At 35.6% G+C, this 26,749-nt stretch overlaps 1 protein-coding gene across 1 annotated transcript in view; it reads left to right on the top strand.

The window, feature by feature from the left end:
- Positions 1-1,926: 1,926 nt before the first annotated feature.
- The window catches only part of klhl10 (kelch-like protein 10), a 73,236-nt gene continuing 48,413 nt past the window's right edge, over positions 1,927-26,749 (top strand). Inside the window, exons 1-5 of the mRNA XM_069819712.1 lie at positions 1,927-2,118; positions 4,144-4,343; positions 17,574-17,825; positions 19,900-20,179; positions 21,767-22,003. Of these exons, the coding sequence (XP_069675813.1) occupies positions 4,147-4,343; positions 17,574-17,825; positions 19,900-20,179; positions 21,767-22,003 (966 nt within the window). The 5' untranslated portion in view covers positions 1,927-2,118; positions 4,144-4,146. The remainder of the gene's footprint in view (positions 2,119-4,143; positions 4,344-17,573; positions 17,826-19,899; positions 20,180-21,766; positions 22,004-26,749) is intronic.

Raw genomic sequence — 26,749 nt, 5'->3', positions numbered from 1 at the left:
AATATTGAAGTGCAAGAGGTCAAAGGACTTTATTGTCAAACGTCTGGCATTAGAAAACAACAACATATTCTATAAAAATAGAGTATACTGTATAAAGTTTTTATTGCCGTAAATGAAAGATTTTTACAAAAGGAAATAAAAATTTATTGAATTTTTAAGTAACAATTTCAGAAGCCAGCAATTTCTGCATGAAAGTGTTAAAGCAAGACCGTCTCCAATACTCAGACCTTAATATAGAAAAAAGATGGCCGCCGTAGAGATCCAACCATTTCCATTTATATAGACGGTTCCGCCATATCTCTATTTCAAAATACTTAAATTTTTCGTATTTCTGAAGTTGAATTACTAACTTTTGTCTTAAATAAACGTCCAGTGTTAATTTATGAGCAATGTTAAGTTCAATTTCAAAGGCGAGACAATAAGATAAATACGGTACGAGTAGAAACACATTGCTATGAAGTTATGAACTTGACAGTGCAATCGCAGCTTGAAAACAACTTTTCAGTAAGTTGAAAATCATACCCTGAACTCCGTATAAGTTACTGCAGTATATGCAAACGTTCACTAATAGTTGTTGGGCATACAAAAGGGTTAACACATACTCAAAATCAACAACACAATTAAACAAGGTCAGCCAATATTAGGCCTACAAAGTCGTCTACTACTACTACTACTACTACTACTACTACTACTACTACTACTACTACTACTACTACTACTGCTGCTGCTGCTGCTGCTGCTGCTGCTGCTGCTGCTAAATCAGTTTATATTTTATATTTTTAATAGATGGACGTTGACAATCTAGGGTCCTTAGCCTAATTCGTCTTGAATTTCAATTCTTCATGTTTTGTCACTTTTAGGCTTAGGCCTAACTCTTCATGACTTCTTTTCACTTTTCTCGATAATTGGTTTGAAATGTTTTTTCCTCGTTCAACACCTTTGTACAGTTATTAATGACAGAATTTCTTCTACACGGTCATCTTTCATATTTAAGAAAATAACAGTCACCTTAAACAACAGTCATAAATGAAACCACATTTCTTTCCTGAACATCACTTTGAAACTGATCGAAAGTGCTAATAATTTCCCTTTCACACCATTCCCTGAAAAATTCTTTTCTCTCCATCTGTTCCCCTTTCCGTTGATGTGGATTCTTTCTAGGCACTAGAATGACTGACAGTACGGTATTAAAGTTGGTTAGGAAATATGATTCTTTAGGCGTCATGGGTAAGACTCGAAATTTCCCGAGGAATACGAAAAGGATCACCGTTTACGATAGGGAAAATATATTTTCTAATAACTAATTTAGGTTCAAAATGTTTTATGTGTAACACTGTCATTTTAGGAAGATACGAACTGGCCACCCTACCTCATAATCTCTTGACTTAGTTGCCTCATAAGTGGTGCCTTGTTGGTATCATTTGTGAAGTTTAGATCTGTCTTCGGACAGTTGACTAAAAAACAACAAACTGTAATTTCCTTAACTTGGAAATTGTCACGAATATACACCTAAACCATTTGTCGCGTAGTAAAGTTGTACTTTTCGGAAACCCAAACACTGAAATATGAGACACAGATCCACTATTAGAATTACAACCCGGTACACAACACGAATGGCCGATTTCACGACGTAATTAACACAAGAAAACATCATAACAAAACCACGTGGTAATCATGCTTGGACCTCCACCGGCGCCATTTTGGCCACTATCGATACCTACATTAAGGTCTGAGTATTGGAGACGGTCTTGGTTAAAGATAATATTATTGTTCAATCATATTGTAACCCTGGATACATCTTGACTGTTGAATACAAAGGCGAGGAACTTCTACAATGCCTGAGACCTGAGCAACAGAAGGCTCTATCACCTTGGAAACGTCTCGGCTTCACCCTACATCGCTGAAGCTATGTCGTAGACAAAAGTATTCATTTATCAAAAACCCCTTCGGAAGCCATTTAGTTTCTCTTCTCTTAACAAATAACCAAAACTTATACATTTAAATTATTTTTGAAAGTATATTATTTTCTTATTCCCTTTCTTGTTAAGTTACGTGTGTGGAGAAGTCTGCAATCTCTATCCGTGCGGACTAGATCTGATCTACAAGAGGATCCATACAGTAAGAATGATTTATTTGATAACATGTCTAGTATATATTAATCACAATTATCTTTCCATGTCTGTATGTTCAGAAATTAGTTGTTCGTAATCTTATTTCATGTTGTTTTGCTTTTTCTAGAGAGATGGGTACAAATAGTATCAATACATGGGGTACTTGCAAATTCTATACGTTTTGTGTTGGTTTTCTTTGTACCGTTTCTATTGCTTGATACGGCCTTGTCTGATAAAAACTGTTTTTGAACACAAATAAAATTACATTTGAATGATCGAGTTTCGCTGCAGTCATTGGGAGAAGTATTCGTTCACCTTACCTCTTCTTTTACCTTCAGAAGCAATACATATTATATTTACCCTCCTGAGTCCTGAGACATTTCTTGTTTTATTTTAATTCTATACTTAAAAATATCACTGATACGAGGAAAAATGTTGAAAAAAAATCTGCAGATTACAGTTAGGGCACAAATGCAGGTATATTAGACTATACTTCAGGTCTCTGCACATACATCTTATATCATAATCATGTATGAAGTCTAGTATAGTATACTATACTCTCAGGACTCAGCAGTTACACGATAATTATATTTCAACTACTGTCATAAAAATCTATATTACTTCGCCTTCTTGTATAGGATATGCATTAAGACCTTGTCTCATAATACATAGAATGTTATAGTCTGTTTTTCATAAGGATTTAAAGATCCCTCCACTACTTTCAAATCGAAAGACTTCCCGTTTATAAGGCAGAATCAGCGGTATAGAACGTTTCAAAAACTGGAGACCAGGGTCTATCTCTCCTATACTGTTTTCGCTGTAAGAAAAATCCTAATGTAAACATAAGCACGTTGCTGTCATACCCGTGATTGGCTCCCAGTCGAAACACTTACATGACGCAGGAAAATATAGTTCGTATTTGAAAACCATAATCTTGTATTATTTGGAAATAAAAAATTGAATTCTAGTTGTTAAATCTGATGAAACATTTAACTTCACTCATGTGTAAAACGCTGTGTAAAAGAAAAGCTACTTTTATATTTTGTTATGTACTATGAACGCGGATGAATACCAACAGTAATACCGAGGTAGTCTGTTCTTGTAACAAGCTGGCGTCACTTGAGCTCGTAGATGCTGACGTAAGCACGTAGTACCGAAGTATGGCTTCTGTATCCTCAACTGTCCATTGTGAAGACATAAGACTTGAAAATAATTTAATTGTAGTAATTATAAAGTAAATGTTTCCTCAGCAAACGAATGCGTAGTAGTGAGGTTAGGCCTACTTGATGAGTAACGGGAAATGTTTAACATTAAACAGAATGTACAGCAGTAGGCGGGAACATGTACTGAGAATCTATGGCGCCAAACGGTGGCCAATGAAGCCTCACTTCAATCACGTGCTATTGTTTACATTAGGATTTTTCTTACAGCGAAAAGATTATAGACTCCTTGGCGATCGTTGTAGATGGCAAGAGAACGAAGAGAGTCTGAAAGGAGCACCAATGGAGATATTCTCTAAAAAATTTATCACAGTGTGTCAAAATAATAGCGGTCTAAGTCATTTGCAGAAAGTGACATATGTTGAAGGGGCAGATGAACTCCGGGTAAGGACTGGGGTTCTTACAAGGATTATAATTTTTAAATTTGCCCCAGTTACATCCTGTGATGTTGAATGTTCATTTTCAGCATACAGGCTTGTATTAAATGAAAAAAGGCGTTCTTTCACAAAAAAAAAAAAACTGGAAAAAATACTACTTTATAGTTCATTGTCATTTAAGCTACGGTAAAAGCAATTGCATTAACACAAGTGAAATTATTTTATATTTTCAATCATAATGCTTTGAAGGTAAAAGTAGAAGTGGAGTTATGTGAAAATCTCATTGAAAGTGCTCTAAATCGGTCTATAATGTGCTTATTTTTAGATTTTTAGTTCATATTTAAACATTTTTTTTTGGTATTTAGTACATTGTTGCATACATAGTTTGACAGGTTTTAGTGCATATAAATCCTAACCAAAGTGTCTGTGCTGCAGGAAATGGAAGAACAAGCAAATACAAGCAGCCCCCAACAGATCTGTAAAAGTAGTGGGAGATGCATGAGCACTCAGGCAATGGAAGTCCTTCAAGATCTGCGCACTAAAAACCAGTTGTGTGACGCGATCCTCAGAGTGGAAGATGGCGGCGAGTTCCCTGTGCATCGCGCCATTCTGTCAGCTTGCAGCGATTATTTCAGGTAAATCTCTGTTCCTTAGAGAGGTGCTACAGTCTATACAAAACTATAGACGGTCCGTGGAATCTGTAGAGGGCCAGTCACAAAACAAGACTTCTCCGCAAGTGGCGTCATAGCTGTCTGGTTCAATGAGGAAAGGGGAGAGGAATGCTATGTGAACCGTCGCCCGTTTGCTAGCTACAGACCGATTATTTAGTTTTGACAGCTTGACGACGCGAAAGAGGGGAAGTAATAGGAGTAGTGGGGAGAGCTCCGGAGTAGAGATAAGAGCGAGCGGTCGGTAAAGGAATGCAGTACAGCTAAACTGTATTGGAAACATACAGCTCTACAGCACGCATGACATCCGATCGCTCTGAAGGCAAGCTACTGACTAACCCAAACTAGAGATGGGAGAAACCGGGAAGTTTTTTTGAAACTGTTTCACAATTGAAACTGTTTCGTATCGAAACAGTTTCGTGAAATAACCTGTTTCAACTGTTCCAAGAGTGTTAAACTGCTCCAGTGATCACTTGAACGTTCCACATGGTTCCAAGAGATAAACAATTCAATTTCTAAACAGCTTCCCTGTTCTTTGCTGTCCACGTGTAGCGCTATCATCGACCTCCAATCGAAAGTAGATATAATATCGATGTTCCACACGGCCTTCGTGCAACAGTAGCCTATGTAGGACCGGGCGATTTAATTGTACGAATCAAATTCCCTAATAAATCTGATATTAATTATTAGCTGTCCATTGATGGAGAATACGTTTATGGTGTCCTAACATAGTGTTAATTATTAATATGCCGAGAAAAATATCATCGGTTAATGTCCTAGGATTATATGCGTTATTTTTACTAAAATCTATTCATTTTGAATTGTAGTTATTTACTGTAACCTTAACAGTAACCCACGAAAAATGATTTTCGTCGTCATAATACACTGAACAGCTGATTTAAAGACTATTCAAGGGCTTTGAAACATGTTCCTGAAGCAGATGAGAAGTTGAAACAGTTGGAACAGATGACACTGATGTTGTAAACATATTCTTATGAAACTGTTTGTTTGAAACTGTTATTTTGGAAGAGCTTCGTTCATGAAACAGTTACAGTCGAAACTATTTTTTAAAAAGAACAGTTTATCCCATTCTGACCCAAACATTCCTTGGCGTAACTAAATAGACTCGCCTGACCCAGGCGCACATTACCTGTGTCTGCCAGGACTAAATAATCGTACTGTACCTTGGTGAAGTAATGAGAGCAGGAACCACTGTGTCCCGAGTGACGTCACGCGCAAGTTACTCTACAGAATCCACGGACGATCTAAAGAAAGTTACAGACAATTTTCTATTATACGCGGAAAGGGAGCGACGTTGTAAAATTGTTCGGTGCGGATATTTGTACCTCTTGACTACAGCTGACACGAATTCGATAAGTCCGTAATTTTGTATCAGGTACTCTTTGACTACAATAATAATAATAATAATAATAATAATAATAATAATAATGATAATGATAATGATAATGATAATGATAATGATGATAATAATAATAATAATAATAATAATAATAATAATCATCATCATTATTATCTTCAGCCATTCAAGTAGTAGGCCTAGTGGCCTGTTAGGTCTCCTTCCATCTTTGTAAGGGCCGACCCAAAGATCTTTTCCCTCGAGGTATGAATCTGAGGATCTGTCTAGGCCAGTGGTCGTCAGCACTCGCTGAAATGTGCAGAGGGTACGCGGTGCTGTCCCGTGTGCACTGTCGTGCAACAGGGAGAGATAGAGAGCATACCCGCTAGCAGCTACGAAGTGCACCCTAGTGAATTGCGTTTTCCGCGGGTAAGAGACACTAGCCCCAGCGTGCTCTATGCTGACGACCTCTGGTCTAGGCAATCTGGAACGGTCCATTCTGTTGACATGCTGAAGCCAATTCTATCTGTAATTGTTGAGGTGTTCGTGAATGGGGGTTATGTTTAATTCCTTTGTTACCAGGTAATTTCTTTTATGATCTGACAAACAAACATTCTGATGGAGGCAGATAAAAAAGTTAAATTTTTTCTTCCACCATGGTAATAATATCAAAAGAAGTGCTTATACAAATTTTGGTCACTCAACCGCAATTACGAGGACCGTAAAAGAATAAGTTCGCCAGGGACCGTTAACAGAAAGAAACCACACTTTCATTGGAAAAAAATATTGGAACAGATACAGCAATTGTTGAGCTATTTTTCAACATAGGCATTGAGACATTTGTTATATCATGGGATCGACAGAGAGGTGCAGACGGCTGTCAAACGCGGGATCTGATCCCAGGCGTCTGATTTCTGCGACACAAGGAAACAAAAATTGATTCCATTGTATGACAAATGTCTCAAATCCAGTGGGAGATATGTTGATAAATAGGGCAACAATTATATCTGTTTCAATACACCTTTCCATGCAATTGTGCTTTTTTTCTGTAAATGGCCCCAGGGAAAATCACTTTCTGGACAGCCTCGTAATTGCGGTCGAGTGGTCAAAATTTGTGTAAGCACTCCTTTTGACATTATTAACATGGTGGAAGAAAAAAAAATAACTTTTTTATCTGCCCCCATCAGAATGTTTGCTTGCGAGAGACTGTAGCCGGGAGTTCTTAAAAAATTTAATTTCAGCTATTGTTAGGTGTTATATATCTTCATTTCGAATTGTCCAAGCCTCACTGCCGTACGGGTCTTGCTTACACTATATGCTTTGAGTCTGGTATGTTTCTGTACTTTATATGTTGTTAAAACTTGATTAATGACTCTAAGGAAAACTTTGAATTTTCTGTGGTAGGCCTATGTCTTATTCAGCTTGGAATGTTAAATGGTAACCTAAATATTTGAAAGAGCTTACTTGTTCAAAAATCGAGTTCCCAATACAAGTTTTACTTCTGAGCGGCATTTTACCTTGCAAAGCCATTACTTTTGTTTTTACTGTAGAAATTTCCATGTTAAAATTTTGTGCTGTTACATTGAGATGATATACCGAATATTTCAATTCATCTTAATAATAATAATAATAATAATAATAATAATAATAATAATAATAATATCGGTCTCCAGATATTCTTCCAAAAGAAAAAAAGAAGGAGAAAAAACACATGTCACAATAATTGAACTTTAAATTTTCTCTGTGAACAGCAATTTTTAATAGACTTTTTCAAATAAGGAGCATTAGCAAATTGTATGTTTGGAAATTTATCAATTATCATGTTATAAAACCTTGGATCGAAGTTGCTACTGTGGTTATATGCTACAGTTGTAGTACATGTAGGAACTGTCAAGGTAGAAAGGAAGTTTGAAAAACCTTGCGCACAGGTAGTTCTGGTGATTTCGGAAGTTAAAATTGTCGAATTTATAAGGGATTTTTTGTGGAGATGCAGTTGATCGTATATTCAAGGCATAAAAAAGCCTAAATTAACCAAACCTAACATGTTACAGATTCGTATTTTCGAAGTGTATAAGAAAGTACGAAGGAAACTACCTCAGCGCTAGTTTAGTCGCAAGTTTTCATAAGATCTAGGAACAGTGACGCATCATGTTTGGTTTGTTGTAGCTTTTGGTATGCCTTGCATACACGCGTTTTGAACATAAATAGATGCTCTATAAAAAACAAGTTTTCGTAAAGTTAAGAATCAGTGACGGATTAGGTTTGGTTTCTTCAGACTTTGGGGTGATACGCTTTTTGGTAGGTACATACACAAACAGAAATATAAAATTGTGCTACGTTTATAAAAATAAGTTATTTTGTATTTTTGTTCGTAGAAATAAATTCATTTTTAGCTTTTTTTAAGCTTGGAATTTGTAATATTTCGTTAGGTTTTACAAATTTAAGCTCAATTTTCCGCCATTGTCAGTGATTTTCGTTTTATAAAAACCATGAAATATGGCCTTTTTGAAAGAAAAATAAAAAAGGCCGTCATGACGGGCTTACAGCTCTACCAAATATGACACCAATGATTAGTTCGTATCATTTATTATAACATTTTTATAACAGAGGCAATGACATTTCCACAGAAAAAAAACATTTCAGAATAGTCTTCCCTCATCATGGGTTCCACTTTGCATTCTTGATATTCAAGTCCAATGTCTCGGACATAGGAAGTCTATAGCCTAGTATAGGTAGCATTTGACTATCAAAGTACCATCTGATTCAAATACTTTTTACGAGCTACTCTCCGCTCCTACGTACGTACAAATGCACTGTTCTTCCTTGTATTTGTAGCGTTCAACGTGGAAGAGAAATTGTAATCGGAATTTTAAATGATTCCTCCTCAAGAATCGTTTGTCATGGAAACAGAATCGATACATTGAATCGCATATCGATTTTTCACATGGCGTAGCTTCCCATGGCAGCGGGTTAGCGGTTCTTTACACTGATTACAAGAAAGTTCAACTCAGCTTCTCCTATACAAATATTTATCTTGCAGACTTAAAAATATATATTCTAGCTTTCTTGCGTTACCATTTCTCGAGGAGTTGTATAATATATGTATATTTATGTATATATATTGTTAAGCCGCCACGGTGGACTATCATTTACAGACCTCGGCCTGTCACGGAACGATAAGTTACATAAGAACATTTATAGAAAATTAAATAAATAATAAATATTAAAAATGAAAATAACCTAAATACAACTGTCTTATTTAATGCAATATGCTATCGTAACATATTTTAAATAATTTTACCTTAATATTACACAGATTGGCAACTTTTTATTTATGTATTTTTCAATAAAGACTTTAAAGTAAAGATTTTGTACGTAGTTTAAAGAACGGGATGCCAGCCTTTACCATAACCTCTCAAAAATCCAGTTAAAATTGTGAGTGTTTATTTGAAGTGGAATTACCTATTGGCAGATCTTCACTTTCGTTTTTCGATGCAAGTTTTGTACTGTCTGTGTGTTTTCTAGTGTTACACTTTGTATATATTGACGTTTGTCATCCCGCATGTTCACGCTACACAATTTGGAAGTAATATATTCCCCATTCACTTCTAAACACTTGACAGAAAGAAAGAAAGAAAGAAAGAAAGAAAGAAAGAAAGAAAGAAAGAAAGAAAGAAAGAAAGAAAGAAAGGAAGAAAGAAAGAGAGGAAGAGAGAAAGACAGAGAGAAAGAAAGAAAAAAAGAATAAATGGAGTAAGAAAGGAGGAAAGAGATAGAAAGTCAGAGAAAGAAGGAAGGAAAGAGAACGAAAGAAAGAAAGAGAAAGAAGGAAAGGGAGAAAGAAAGGAAGAAAAAGAGAGAAAGAAAGGAAGAAAGAGAGGAAGAAGGAAGGAAGGAAAGAGAACGAAAGAAAGAAAGAGAAAGAAGGAAAGAAAGGGAGAAAGAAAGGAAGAAAAAGAGAGAAAGAAAGGAAGAAAGAGAAAAAGAAAGAGAGAGAGGGAAAGAAAGAAAGAAAGAAAGAAAGAAAAAGAGAGATAAAGGAAGAAAGAGAGAAAGAAAGAGAGAGAGAAAGGAAGAAAGAGAAAGAAAGAAAAAGAAAGAAAGAAAGAAAGAAAGAAAGAGAGAAAGAAAGAGAGAAAGAGAGAAAGAAAGAGAGAAAGGAAGAAAAAAGAGAGAGAAAGAAAGGAAGAAAGAGAAAGAAAGGAAGAAAGAGAAGAGAAAGAAAGTCGGAGAAAGAAGTGACTAAAGGGAGAAAGAAAGGAAAAAGAAAGAAAGAGAGAAAGAAAGGAAGATAAAGAGAGAAAGAAAGAAAGGAAGAAAAAGAGAAAGAAAGGAAAAGAAAGAGAGAAAGGAAGAAGAAAGAAAGGAAGAAGAAAGAAAGGAAGAAAGATAGAAAGGAAGAAAGAAAGAAAGAGAGAAAGAAAGAGAAAAAGAAAGGAAGAGAAAGGAAGAAAGAGAGAAAGAAAAAGAGTGAATGGAGTAAGAAAAGGAAGAAAGATATAGAAAATCAGAGAAAGAAGGAAGGAAAGAGAAGGAAAGAAAGAAAGAAAAGGAGGAAAGAAAGGGAGAAAAGAGAAAGAAGGGAAAAAGGAAGAAAGAGAATGAGAGTGAAAATTTTTCACTGCCTCCGTGGTCCGTTGGTCAGTATGCTGGTTTTCACATCAGGAGGTCCCGGGTTCGATTCCCGAGCTCGACTCTCGGTGAATTTTTTTTTGAAGAAGAATTCCCTGCGTGTCTAGAGTCTGGAAATTTGTATGAATGTGATTGTGAGTGTGCCAGGTTAATATTAATTAACCAATCATCACAAATATAAAAATACATCAGCTGGGCAGTAACCTGAACACATGTTTCAGCGTCACATTGTTGACAAGTAACTCCATCTGTTAGCACAACCATAAAGCATCTAATAGATTCTATAGAGTTACCAACAACGGGGAAAAAAAAGAGGAAAATAAAACAGTAATATCATTCATAATGTTATAAAGCAACTGAATTGTTTGGATACTCGCAGAATATGTAAAGGGAAAGTATGTACCCTACTGTGTGAATCTAATAAGTTTATATATTACAATAACTGCTCATTCTTATGCCTAAAAAGGCAGCAGGCTCCTCTCCGTATATTACGAGCCTTATCTTCTTTAAACTCAGGCAGCCGAAGGAAACTCCGCAGTGGCATGGAATTCTATGATGTAAGCGCTCATCTTTCAATAATAACATTCCTCGATATGATTGGGATTTCTTATTTAGTCACCGCCGCGGGGTCATTATGTTTCCCAGCGGAGTAACGGGAGACGTCAGCTTCTTCATTGTGATCGATGGATAAAGTTTCATAAACGAATTTATATTATCAGAAGAAGAGCCACAATTCCACCTTTTATAAAAACAGTAACAACGGCCAGCAGTAATTCTGTTTTTTAAGTATAATTCTATCGACGCTACGTAACCTTTCAGTTGATATAGCGTCGTTAAATAACAGTTAAAATTTTTTTCGTCACCGACCATTTATTGAATGCTTAATTTTATTTTCCTATGTATTGGCGTAGCCTATGCTATCTTTATCATGGTAATGACAAAAAAATAAAAATAGAGAAAGGCAATGGCGGTCTGTTTGAAAAGACTTCATATTCTCTTAAAAAAATTATGTTACGAAGTTGAAACTGACAGGAAAAATTATTTATTTATTTGTTTATTTATTTATTTATTTATTTATTTATTTATTTATTTATTTATTTATTTATTTATTCTTTCTTTCTGGTAGAGTTAAGGACATGAGGCCTTCTCTTCCACACTACCAGAAGTGAAATACACATTAAACAATACAGACAGTAGTAATATGAATGGTTCTATTGGGTTTGCATTTCTTTGGGCTTTTTTTTTTTTACTTAACAATTTTTGTGTTTAATCATTTTTGCCTTTATAGTCATTCTGTAGTGATTTTATTCTTGACCTTTATGGTTACTCTCAGATTATTTTATTAAAAAATACACCGTGTCCCGCTTAGAGGGATCGAGAAATAAGTGATAATTTCAAGTGTAAATAATGGTTTATTAACATACCTTTCTACATAACTGAGAATGTTCAATGCAACTCGATGTGTGCGCTTGAGTTGCTCTGCAGACATCTAAACGACGGTATTCAACCTCCCGCCAAGTGTTCTGTAGCATTTGTGGAGTCACTAGCGCAGCTGCATTTGTGATACATTTCCTTCTGTTTCTCCAAAGTGTCAGCTTTTCCTCTTTGGTACACAGCATCCTTCATAAAGCCTCAGACTTGGTTGGCCAGGCAATGGGTCCTCGTCTTCTGATCCACCTATCCATGTACGAGGAACACGGCGTTGTACTCCCGTAACAGATTTTTCTTCTGCCAGCCATAGCACACACTGAACTTTCTGTTGTGGTGTCCACATGTTGACCATGGCGTGTTCTCTTACAAAATGGCGCCAGGCTTGTTTTAGCAACAAACAAACGAAGTTACGCATGCAGGTGTTTTCAAACTTCGTTGCGTAAACTTGGACAGTTTCTCTGTCTTGTCAGATATAAATATCAACGATATCTTTATTTAGTTTTAAGTGGTGAGCATTTATTTTTCGATCCCTCTAAGCGGGACACGGTGTACCTGTATGCAGTATGTATAATCATTATCACGCACATTAACGAGCTTACATATAATGAAATATTGACTAACCATGATACATAATTAAGTAATTACAGTTTATATTCTAGTTCTCCTTTATGATAGGCCTAAATGGCAATTTTTACAAACACACAGAATAACCTATAAAAATTGGCTAACACTCACAAATCAATTCCGCGTAAAAGTATGTAATTTTAATTTATTTTAATTTTTAATTTAAATTGATTAACTGTTCAGCAATCCCTAACATGGCGAGGTAAGGAGTTCCATAGGCGACAAACTGACACGGCGAAAGAGGATGAATAGAAAGAGATACGGTGACGAGGAATGGACAATAAGGCCTGATGTTGATTCCGCAATGTTGTAAGATATTCAAAGCGAGTTCTCGGATATTTTGTAGTAGAAATGAGTAATATTAAGTAGGACAGGGGTTGTTATTCGATTTCGGCCACATTTTCCTTTCCTATCTGATTGTAACTCTTTATATTTTTATTGCATTATTTATATTTCACTAAATATTGGGACACTTCTTTCAAAACAGTAATTTTCTCTTTGATTGCTGCAGGAGTGTGGCTATTTTTTTTATTTTTTTCCTTGCAGTGAGGTAAGGCCGTGTCTCAAAGCTACATTTTCAGCTGAAGTGAACTAGATTGTTGACTAAATAGCCGGATGTGACGTCAGAAATCATGATCCAAAGCTACATAGTGCATAGCAATCAAGTCCGTAGTAGCTAGTAATCGAAAATGCTTGCTTGATTGTTGACTTGTTCACTAAAGAAACATGGATACTCATCAGCCAAATGGGGTTATTAAATCTGAAAATGCTTTGGAAGTGAAATAATGTAAATATAATGTAGAATAACACGTTAACTTTGAACATTGGCATTGTTAGTACCTTCTGTACAATGTTTTAAACTTTATTGTAATATATTAAGTCCTTATCTTTTCCACATAATTCGTAATGAAACTGAATTAGGACACTGCCTTCTTAATTCAATGCTGCACCGTGATGCCATGGTTTTTAGAAAAATAATCTATGAAGAAGGCCATGATTCAAACATTCATGTCCAAAGCTCTCTAGTGTGTAGTTTACAAGTCACCTAGTTGCTAGTCACTAGTGTGTAGTATGGACTTGAGCTTTGACAACGGCCTAAGATACATTCTCCGTTCCTACAATGAGGACAGATGGAAGTTCATACAGATTTTAAAACACGTTAAATTTATTTCCAGTAATGTATTTCAATATAATCAAAACAATGCTTACCTATATATGGATTATTATAAGTTATTAACACTAACGAAGTACTCATAATGCATCGTAAAACTGAAAGAGGATCCAGCAAATTGAAATGAATACACCAGGACTGGACCATAACATTTCATTGTTGCAAAATCAACAAAAAATACTCCATGCTCTTGGCAGACAATAAACTCAATATAACATTTTTTAATTAAATGTGATCAAAATATCAAACGGAGACCACCTCTGTGGTGTAGGGGTCAGCATGCTGGTCTCTTACGCAGAGGACCCGGGTTCGATTCCCGTTCGGGTTGAATTTCCTGGTTGAGGTTTTTCAGTGTTTTCCCTCAACCGTAAGGCAAATGCCAGGAAATTCGGGCCACAACATCCCTGAATATCACCGGCCTCATTCATCACCGAAATCATATCCATAACAAGTCAGTAATACATATACAGACGCCATCTAGTTCACAACAATAGAACCAGTCTCAACAATAGTACACAGGTCTTCGGATTTCACGCAAAAGATTAACTCGCGATATGACCAGAGATGTTAAAGCGAGTATAAGTAACAGCGAGAGGGGGAAAAAAACCATCAAACGGAAAAGATAAATTGTACATCTTTTATGCTGAGTATATTATTAATTTGATACCTCACTGTATTTTAATATTCTTATTATTTTTAGATAGTGATATTCTTAAGTAAAAAAACACATTAAGAGATGTTTATAATATGTGTATATGTAGCTATTTTATGTAACTTTATTGTTGTTGTTTGGTCAACTGTCCGAAGAGAGACCTGAACTTCACAAGTGAGACCAACAAGGCACCACTTATGAGGCAACTAGGACAGGAGACATTGGGGTAGGGTGGCTAGTTTTCTTTCCACCGTAACTTTATTATGAATTAATTATATGTATGCAATTAAATTATTTAATGTACAAATTAATCCAAATATTTCATTTTGAAATTATGTGTGTATGTCTAATGCCTACATACTTGCGTGATTCGGGTTCCGCATACTACGGATAGATGGCAGGACCATGACCCATTTTCAAGTTGCACACCACTACGGCGGGACACGTTATGCATAATGTGTATCTGTGAAGAATTATGTCTGTGCTAGGGTGAGTGTATGTGTGGATGTAGTGTAGGGAATGGATGAGGAAGATGATAAAGGTGAGGAAGGGAGAAGGAAAAACCCGGTGCCGGCACGTAGGGGGCTGCCAGAATTAACGACCCCTTTCGACGGACGAATTACTATCAACAGTAACACATGCCTTCTATGACTTCTCCTGATATGTACTGTGGAGAGAGTTGGGATTTAACCCAGGTATATTGGTGCACAATTTAGTGATTAGAAGTTGTGCATTGCCATCTCTCCTAGTCCCGAGGTATAAATTTTACAGAAAAATTTCTAACCCCGCCGGAAATCGAACCCAGGCCGGCTAGTCTGGTAACAGACGCGCTACCAACAGCGCTAACTCGGCGAACATTTTGAAATAAATTATAGAAATACCTGTCGTCGTTCGTAATCCGGAAAACGAAAATTAAAATTCTTTTTAAGGAGAACATTAAATGATTTCACTTACATAATTTGTATGTCTTTTAAAACACAAAATATACAGTATTTATGAAGCCTCCAATTCCAAAACTGTCTACATCCATTCTTAACAATTTTCAGGAAACGCCAAAAACTGATAACTTTTTTCCTAATTGTTTGCAGTGTTCGTCATATTTGAAGCTTATTTATGGAAGGAAAGAGGGAATTTAGGCACAACATTCATTAGAATATTGCTAGAGACATTTAGGTAGATGGCGAAACCGCCATTATCTCAATTTAAAAAAAAATGGATTTAGACAGTTTTGGAATAGGACGCTTCATATCGTAAAATGTTACAAGAAACATTGCGAAGCGTCTGAAACGTATAATATGATTAGAAAGCATAATATTATGTCACCTTGAGTTCATTTTTTCCATTGGTTGGAGGAATTCTCAGATTATTCTTGTGATATACGCGAGGGAGAACTCCTTTACGGTTTTTTGTTAGTTTTTTTTCGTTTATTTGGATTTGCTCCCATTAATTAAGTTTGAATTTAATGACATGCATTTATAACAGATTTTGTTTCTCATATTTTCTGTTATATTTCGTTATAATATCAGCATACGAACACAAACATATACATAAAATATCGGTACATTCATAATTAATACCTATACACATATAGGGATACATACACACACATACATACATACATAAATATTTTTTCAATTCAGATTCCTTTCAATTATAAGTCCTTTTCTCTGCGATAGTTTTGTAATATATATATATATATATTTTTTTTTTTTTTTCCTTTCTCCCCCCCCCCTTTTTTTTGTTCTCTTGATCACCAGATAAATTTATTATCATACCCTTTTTATTGTGGATTTTATTTAATTTTCGTATTTCATTTCGTCTTTTTTATTATTATTTTATTAAGTTTACATTCCATTTTGTTGTATTCTTTCTCAAGTTTTCCAAACTAACTATATGTACTAAATGAGTTGCTTTTATTATACTCCAATGTATTTTACTTTCTTTTTTCTATTATGGTATTATTTTCATGTTGTTTAGTGTCGATTTTGTTATGCTATTATTATTATTATTATTGTTATTATTATTATTTCCTTTTTTGTAATATGTTAGTATTCTATTCTTAACTTTTTGTTAAATTTTCACTGCTTGTATTTTTGTGACCTGGTAGAGTGTAAGAGAAGGCCCTATGGCCTTAACTCTGCCAGTATAAATAAATAAAAAAATAAATAAATAAATAATAATAATAATTATTATTATATTATTATTATTATTGTTATAATAAATCCGTATTTACATAGAGAGAGAGAGAAAGAGAGACAAACCTAAGGGACCGGCACTCCTGCAGTGTCTCGATACTACTGTCTGGCAAGAAGACCGTCAGCTCTCGCGGATAATGTTCTTGGCGCCTTATAGCACTGCAACCTGGCAAGTGATCTTTCCCGTAATTATTGAATTATTTATTTACGGAAATGAAGAGGGTCTTACCTGAATTTCGGAGCAGTTGCCCAAAATGTCCTTCACTACGTTCTATACAATTTTGTGGCGATGTCTTAAAGATCTGGGACACACTCTACATGAGGTCGGGAAAACTGAACGCACCAACTGCCGCACAAGAATCTCGTAACTCAGTAAGAATGCCGGTAGCATATACTTAAGTTGGACTCAGGATAAAATGCAGGACTATCGAAATATTGTGCCGTTAATTTTTTAATAAGTGGCGAGAAACAGGTTCCCTTATCGATAAGAAGAAGCGTTTTACTCAGCTATTACGCAATATTAGTGGAGATGAGGTCCAGTGAATTCCCCAGAACTTAATACCTCGCTTCACCATCTGTGTCGCGAAACCAGGTGGCCCGGGTTCGATTCCCGGTCGGGGCAAGTTACCTGGTTGAGGTTTTTTCCGGAGTTTTCCCTTAACCCAATATGAGCAAATGCTTTGTTACTTTCGGTGCTAGACCCTGGACTCATTTCACCTCACCTTCATCTCATTCAGACTCTAAATAACCTAAGATGTTGATAAAACGTCGTAAAATAACCTAATAAAATAAAATAAAACGATCTGTGTAGAAAGTAATGGAGAACATTCTGAGCAGCTGCTCTGAAATTCAGGTAGGATATTCACCATTTCCTTATACATATTATTCACTAGTTCTGTGGAAGATCACTTGCCATACTGTATTGTCGTGAGTCGGCAATAACACTATCAGCGAGAGCTAGCGATCTGCTTGCCAGATTGTAGTGCCGAGAGAGCGCAGCAATGCCGGTCTCTTAGGTTTGACTCACCCTATAGGTATAGGTAAATACATTATACACGTGCAATCTAAAGTTGGGTATAGCTAAGGCTTTCGAACTGAATTCTAAGAGAGACTTTACTGAATGTTGGTAATGCAGGGCCCTGTTCACAACATCACTGCACACGCGTGAGAAGACGGATGTGCTAATCCCCGGAGTCAGCACGGAGATGCTGTCGCTGATCCTGGAGTACGCGTACGTGCGCACTGTGGAAATTACGCAAGATAACGTGTGCCAACTGCTGATCGCAGCCGACTACCTCAGCGTGCTGGGCCTCCTACAACTGTGCTGCGATTTCCTACGCGGTATGCTGGAGCCAGAGAACTGCATCGGCATCATGCAGTTCGCCAGGTAATCACCATGCCATTTTGTCAAGCCTCACAAAATGGCCGTCATCCAGTATCTTTCATTTCTACTGTGTAATTTCTCTGCACTGAACACCAGTTTGACTGTCTAAGGCTCAATATACGGTTAATATAAAGATAAACTTAAACCGAGGTTAAACCTAACCGAGAGTGTAACTAAATGCGCCGCGCCGTATTACAGAGTCTCGGTTAAGTTAAACTGTAGTGCAATACGATTGGTATTACTGCTGTTGAAATGCCCGATACTTGTGGAGAATCTTCATTAAGAAACATGTTTGTTCTTCGATAACAGAGAGAAGATAATAAAAAACCTTTAGAGGACTAATGCCGCTTAAATCAATATGCTTGTCAGACTTAACCTCAAATAGTTTCTTAATGCTGGCTACCAACGTTATATTCCAAAACATATTGCAACCAGACTCAACCATACATGACCATCCGTGACTGAATTTCATAGACAATCAGCTGATTAATGAACTATAGGCTACTAAGCCAGGATAGAGTAGCCAGTTCCTTTCCTCCTCCAATGCATACGCCGATTAGCTGCATATTCCACTAATCGGACTTCAGATGCATACAAACAATTGTTCTTCCTCTGACACCTATCGTCAAGTGAGATGTACTGCCTGTACTCTTACTTCTATTACATTCTCTTTCAGAACATAAACAGGCCTATGGATAAAATTTCATAATACCCTCGATACAATAACCCTGATATAATAATAAAATTTTCCTAGTCCCCCGAAAATTGTTCTATAGAAGTTCGATGTTATAATAATAATAGTAATAATAATAATAATAATAATAATAATAATAATAATAATAACAATAATAATAATAATAATAATAATAATAATAATAATGTCAACCTAGAGCATGCAACAACCAATGAACGAATATTGCACACTTTTATCACTGCCAATGTGATGCTATAAACAATTTTCAATACTTTTATCACAACCACAACACATTTCAAATCTTATTGTACCATATATAGCCTATACAGAATTATTACTACATTAACACATTTAGTATATCACGAAACATGTAAAATGTAATTATTATTAAAGTCGCCATATTCTTTTTAGAATTAGTACGATCAACTTCCACTAGACAGAAACCGGCACGATTGACAGGCAATACTTGAAAACGAAATGATACTAAATGTGAGGAATGTTACTACAGATGTGTAGTATTATGTGACAGGTTAGGTTAGGTTTGATTAGGTGTGTAGTATTATGAGAGAGGTTAGGTTAGGTTTGATTAGGTGTGTAGTATTATTACTATGTTGGCAACACTGAAACCTACTGCTATATTAAAGAATTATGGCGGTATTCTGCGTTCACACACGACGATTTTCGTATATAAGTAAGGTACGTATTTAGGGTGGGTTGGGTGAGCTTTTAGCTCTCCCAGTCATCACACCAATTTCTACTAATCATTACTATAAATCGAAGGTATTTTCAAGGTATTTTATCAAGTTCCTATAGTGGTTGGCACATAAGAAAGATTCAGCAATAATAATAATAATAATAATAATAATAATAATAATAATAATAATAATAGGCATAATAATCATATTGCAGTTATAATCCCCTAGTAGAGGGGAAGAGAAGCCTCATAGGCTTATCTCTACCAGGTTAAATAAAGAAATAAATAAATAAATAAATAAATAAATAAATAAATAAAATAATGATGTCAATCGGTACGCAGCACTTAGCCAAATCATCTAATTTAATATATGTGACTGTAACTATCGATATTGATGACCAGACAGCGAATTTTCGGTCCTGATATTGAACGTTAGGTGTACGACAGTTGCAGGGAGGTCATTGAAGTCATTGCTACGCTTCTTCCGTAAGACAAGGGTGCGACGTCTTCTCATTGCGTAGGGACCGAAAATCTGCTATCTGTTCTTAACTCACATTGTTTCTTTTCATGTCATATTATATCATTGTAATCTATTACGGAAAATTAATGTCGATTATCGATATTCACATTACTTCGTTAGCTGGAAAAAAAAGGCGGGAAAACAGAAGACCGTTTGCTCTGTGTTTCAGCACGTATTTCTGTTCGCAACTTAGAGCGGATGCCCACCTCTACGTAATGAGAAATTTCGTCCAAGTAGCCAAGCAAAGCGAGGAGCTTGTGGAGCTACCGCTAGAGGAGATGCTGGCGTTGGTGGGTGCGGATGAGTTGAACGTCAAGAGCGAGGAAGTGGTGTGGGACTGCGTGCTGCAGTGGATCAATCACGACCCGGAGGCTAGGAAGATGCATGTAGTCGACCTCATGAAAAACATACGTCTTGGCCTCCTAGATACACAATTCTTCCTGGAAAATGTAAGTGATCAAGACAAAGTTGCATACAGTTGGATTGTTTCCGTTGCAACTCTATACGTCTTGTTTTTTTTATTATTATTTTTTTAATGGGACATGACAGGAGCGTTACGATCGGAAAAACAACTGAATGTCACATAGCGTGGTACGCCTGTTGCTATGGTAACAACGGTTGAGTTGCCAAACTTACCGTTCCCACGTGGCGAGTGCTTAATAGCTTTCTTGGCGACATTTAATGTGCACACAATGTTAGCATTGATAGGTTTCCTCTTCGATCCTCTGTCAATTTTTGTATTGTTTTATCTTCGCGTCAATTGTCAATGAATGTTTTAATGTCAGCCATCTTAACGTCAATTGTTAGCTTCCATCAGCTGGCAGAATGGTAGTCCATATTGGCAACATAGCACTGTAGTTCCAAGCTCGGCCGCTTAACTGTCATGTCCCATCTTTAAAAAAAAACAAGTATAGAGTAATGCATAAGGCAGTGATGTCAAAACAAGCACATTTTTCTAATCTTGACGTCGTGCGAGAGCATTAAGCGCTAGGTATGGAAGGAGGAAGGATTATGTACAGTACTGGCAAAAAAAAAAGCATTCATAGATTTCCTCTTCGATTTTCTGTCAATTTTTGTATTGTTTTCTTACCTTAGCGTCAATTGTCAACGAATGTTTTAACGTCAGCCATCTTAACGTCAATTGTTAGCTTCCATCACCTGGCAGCATGGTTGTTCATATTGGCAACATAGCACTGTAGTTCCAAGCTCTGCCGCTTAACTGTCACGTCCATCTTAAAAAAAAAAAAACAAGTATAGAGTAATGCATAAGGCACTGATGTCAAAGCAAGCGCATTTTTCTGATCTTCGTGCGAGGGCATTAAGCGCTAGGTATGGAAGGAGGAAGGATTATATACAGTAGTGGCAAAAAAACCGGACTAACCGAAACTAACATCTGTCCATTCTTATTATTATCATTAATTTCTCTAAATAGAATACAAAACCTCTAACGGCAAAATTTGATTACATTAATATTCTCATTATATAAATATATTTTATATTTTATATTTTTTCTTCCTGTAACATAATTCTAATAAACTTATATTAAATTAATTCTAATCATTTTACTAGCTATCTCAAATTAAGTATAATTGATTTGAATTAAATTAGCGCATTAAGTTTCTACTTTTTCTTATACGTTTTTTGTACTAGTCGTTAAAACTTAACTGAAGAATACTGCTGGAGAATCTTTTGAGTGTAGTGTAAATATTCGTAATTTAAAGGTGTATTGTATTGATTAAGGCTGGTTGAGTGGAAGAGAAGGCCTTATGGTCTTAACTCTTCCAGCGAAAATAAAACATTCTATTCTATTCTATTCTATGATCGGATTCACCCCATTTTACGGTATTAATATTTGAAAACCACTGTTCCTAAAGTATTCAAAATTATAAAAATAAAAGCTCGTATGCATGCGCACAGATAACGATATTGGGCGTCGTTGTGTCATTAGCATTTTTAGTATTATTATTTTAACTATAATATTTCGAAGCTCTTTTTTCTTGACTTGTTAATAAGGTGAATAATTTCTTGCTACACAGGTGAAGGATCATGTATACGTCTCAGGCAATGAATCCTGCCGACCTTTAATCATAGAAACGCTCCGGTTCCTGTACGATTTGGAGGTGATCACACAGAAGGATGGGGAAGTCCCTACACCAGAAATAGCACGTCCCCGTATCCCTCATGAGATCCTGTTCGCAATTGGAGGCTGGAGTGGAGGCAGTCCTACCAACTACATTGAGACTTACGACACTCGCGCTGACAGATGGGTCAAGGTGAAAATATTTTAAAAATACTTAATTGTAGCGATACTCACGTACCCAAGTGATGTATCGGTTGCTATTAGACACAAAGCAAGCAGATTCAAAACTCGTAAAATATATCAGATTTTCAAGGCGATAAATTCTACTCGACATGGTTTCATTCGGAAGGGACGTGACATCTACATTCTTTGTTATATACTTACGTACAGTATTATGGATCATTCACGTTTGTTAAGCACTACTGTATTACCATACTAAATTTGTCTCCGATTAAAATATACGGCACCGAAATTCCACTCAGTGAATCAGTAAAGAACCTAGTTTTTTATATGGGCTTTTACACTTTTACTACGTCATACTACTCTTGACCAATAAAACGACGCGAAAAGACGTCTTTTAACCAGTCATGGCTGCTTATCGCGCAATTTTTCGCGTTCCTAGCATTTGTTTAATTTTATCGTGTCCCTAGAATTTGTTTAATTTTATTGCTTCCCTGGCATTTCTTTATTTTTATCACTATTCTAGCGTTTGTTTCTTTGTTTGCCAACATTTCAAACTGCACTGATCTGGACGTCAAAAAAAAAAAATAAAAGCAGAAAATTACAAACTATTCCAGTCGATGCACAGCAGTTTCAAATATGACTCTCATTGGGATTCAAAAACAAGAATTAATAAAGATCACTGGTCATAGCTATGCATCTTCCATGAAATCCTATTTACAAATAAATGAAGAGCACCATTCGGAAATCCTGAATAAGTTGAGGAATACACCATGTACATCAACGAGTTCCACTTCTTTTACGCACATGTCCAATATAACATCAACTGAACCACCAACCACTAAAACATTCAAATTTGAAAATCGATCCTTTTAAAATTATTCATGTTTATTTTTTATTTCATCATCGTTAATTAAAACTTTTCTTGTTTATTCATCATCCCTAATTAAAACTTTTCTGACACTTGTTTATATTATTTAGGTTATGTTATAGCTTCTGCTATATGATATTATCAGGGAACGGATTTATATGGACTAAAAATATATGAAATATGTAAATATATATGTAGTTATTTTTACCAAAATATGGAATTAAATATGGATTTTTACCAAAATATGGAATTAAATATGGACTTAAAATTATAAAAAAATGACTATGTACGTTAAATATTGGTACATTTTAATCAAACTAAACAAAAAATATAATGGACGTACCTTATCTTCCAATGTAGTTTCAACAAAACACAATTTTTATTGTCTGTTACCATAACAATAGGTTACAAACATTTCTTTCAAGTGCTGAAAAGTGAATCTTCTTCTATTGTCTCTGAGGATAGATTTATACTGACTAAAAGAGCGTTCGACGTCACAAGAAGTAACTGGTACATAATTCAATTTCACAATGTCTGCTGGGGATAAGTCCAAGTTAATCTTCACTGTTGATTCACCACTCATCACAGCAACAACCTTTTGTAGTTCTTCATATCCAGGGTTTTTTGAAAGTACAGTGTCCACCTTAGCTCTTACTGCATCTGCAACTTTACCTCTACCACGATTCAGTTGTTCCACAGTACTATTTATAATTTCAAAACTTTCAGATAGTGAAAGGTGCCTATTTTGGAGACTTTTGAGCGTTTTTATGATGCATGAAAATGTATGCTGAATGTGAGCTAAGTCATTCTTCACACTTATGTCACAGGTAACTGTTTTCGCAGTATCAATTGAGACTGCATCTTCAGAGTCCAATGCAAGGAGAACATTGTTAATAGAGTCTATATGTTCGGCATAATATTCAACTGCTTCTAGCCATGTACCCCATCTAGTTAAAATTGGCTTTGGTGGCAATGGAATTTCAGGGTACATTTCTTTCAACACGTTAACTCTACTGGGAGCTTTGAGAAATACTTTTTTCACTGATGAAATCAACAAATCTACTTTAGGGAAATTGTCTCTGACCACTTCTGCCACACGATGAAATGCATGCGCCACACAAGTAAAATGAGTCAATTTAGGATATACAACAGATAATGCTTGTCCAGCTTTGACCATATAAGGGGCAGCATCGCTAATAAAGAATAACACATTATCGTACATAATACCCTTTGGCCACAGGATACCCATAGCTTCGTTGAACAGTTTAACTATAGTTTTGTTATTGCACTCTTCTAGAACATCACAATGTAAAAGAATTCGTTCAGAATATTGTTCACTTAACAAACCGATAACTACATTACCAACAAGTCTACCTTCTTTGTCGGGAGTCTCATCAATGGAAACCCAAATTGAACTATCTTTAATTTCATCTCTTATCTTCTGTATTGTCTCATCGTAGATGGATGGAGCATACGTCTTCCTAAGTGTTGACTCATCCGGGATTGTATGTTGAGTATATTTTTCAAGGAATTCCCTGAAGACCTTATTCTTTAGTTTGTAGAGAGGAATATCAGCAGAGATGAGAGAACGGCACAGGTCGATGTTAAACTCAGATCTTACATTCGATGTTGTTGGTTGTGTTAAAAACAATTGTCTCTGCTTGGAATTTAGTTGTTTGTTGGCCTGATGTTTACTAGTTGTAATGTGTTGTTGCACCAGGAACTTTTGTGTAGATGATACTGCACACTGACACAAATTACAAAATAATATTTTATTGTCAGTTGATAAACCATCTTCTTTAAATTCTGAAATGTAACTTGTTAGTTTTGATTTTAAATTGACTGAATGACGTACTTTTGGCATATTTACCGTCTTTATAGTATGATTTACAAAACTGAACCTATGTGTACTCTGACTGGCATTTAACTGTTGAGCTGCACAACTGAAGTCTGTTAAAAATTTTAAATTAAATTAATACAGTTTTGTAACTTACTTTCCCATTGTTGATAGGACTGCTAATTTTCAAATAACTCTGATGTTAAAGGGATTACTGAACATGTGTTTAAATCTCTATTGTTGAAATGTATTTTTAAAAGTTAATGGAATTTTGTTTTGTTTTATTGTTAAACCTAATATAATATGGACTGTTTTATATGAAATATGGAAAATATATGGAAATTAACGAAAATATGTACTAAACTCTAAAATATGGAAAAATATGGAAAATAAAAGTAGGATTTTTCAACCCTACACATTGTGAAACATAAAGATAATGCAAAATATAAATTATATTAGCTTTATAAGTAAATATGTATTTACATATAAATCCTTTCCCTGGATATTATGGATAGTTACGTATCAGAGAATGTTTAATACTAAGATTTATTGAAAATCATCTGTCAAGTGACGTTGATTACTGGGATCCGAATAACTGAAGTGGAATGCAATTGTTTTAATAAAAATGAAACTAAAAGAAACAAAGCCTTCTCGACTAGTAACCGTCCACAGAGTTCAATGAAGATTCCATAGTTGGCACAACTGATAACAAGAAAACAGCTAATCCTAACACATTACTGCCATCTAGCGTAATATTTGTAATGCTGAGATGGTACAATAATACATTTGAAGACAGCTGTATTTTCGTAAGTAAATTAATATTTTATTGTATTGGAGTACTTCGTTACTGCTAATCTTTATATACACTCTTCTAATCGTGTAATCGTCAATTAAATCCCACTCGAATTTTGATCTTCTCTAGATAAATCAAAACCTCTAGTGAGATTACTGTTGATAAAAGTTTAAATTGGAACATTCAAGTTGCAGAAATTTGCAAAAAAATTATTCTCACTAATCCACTCATTTAGGCGATTGAAGAATTTTCTACATTTTTCCCTGAAAAAGATTTTGGTGCAAACACTCGTGATGCCCCATTTCTATTACTGTGATATTCTGTTTACTGATCTAAACGTTACTTAGGCGAAGAGACTGCAACGTGTTCATAATATGTGCGTCCGTATCGTCTGCATTATTCGCCGAGCTGATCACATAATACCACAGTCTAGTATATACAGTAACGAAGCTCAATACGTAATACATATGCTTCCATAGATAGTTGCTAACCACTAGGATCGCTACTATCGCCTCATTACAGACAATGCGGAATAGTACCTGCACAGTCTATTGTTCCTAGTACCCTCATAAACTCAAGCTTCGTGACTGTATATATTATCGCCGAGCTCTCATGCTTAACATTCGGCAGGTCTTTGAAATTTAATTGTATTATTGTTTTAAATTTCTTATGCCGCCGCTCCAATCACTCACCTCAATTTCAATATTGCAACCAATAAGCTGCTTCCATTATTAAATGACACCAACTTGTCTAATCCACGTGGACTAAAACCGAGGTTGCAATGTCTTGTGCTGAGGACGAACATTAAGGTATGTGATTAAAAATTATTATTAAAGAGTTATTATTAAGAGTTAAGAATGTCAACGTACTCGTATATGAAATAATAATAATAATAATAATAATAATAATAATAATAATAATAATAATAATAATAGCCCACACCTGTGGAGTAACGGTCAGCGCGTCTGGCCGCGAAACCAGGTGGCCCGGGTTCGAATCCTAGCCGGGGAAAGTTACCTGGTTGAGGTGTTTTCGGGGGTTTTCCCTCAACCCAATACGAGCAAATGCTGGGTAACTTTCGGTGTTGGACCCCGGACTCATTTCACCGGCATTATAACTTCAGACGCTAAATAACCTAGATGTTGATACAGCGTCGTAAAATAACCCAATAAAATAAAATAAAAAATAATAATAATAGCCATTTAACAATATAACTAGTGCTTATTTTTATCGAGAAGTAGACGCGACAACGTGACGC

This window comes from Periplaneta americana, chromosome 2 (assembly GCF_040183065.1).
Source record: "Periplaneta americana isolate PAMFEO1 chromosome 2, P.americana_PAMFEO1_priV1, whole genome shotgun sequence".
Lineage (NCBI taxonomy): Eukaryota > Metazoa > Arthropoda > Insecta > Blattodea > Blattidae > Periplaneta > Periplaneta americana.
This window is presented reverse-complemented; position numbering and strand designations above follow the sequence as displayed.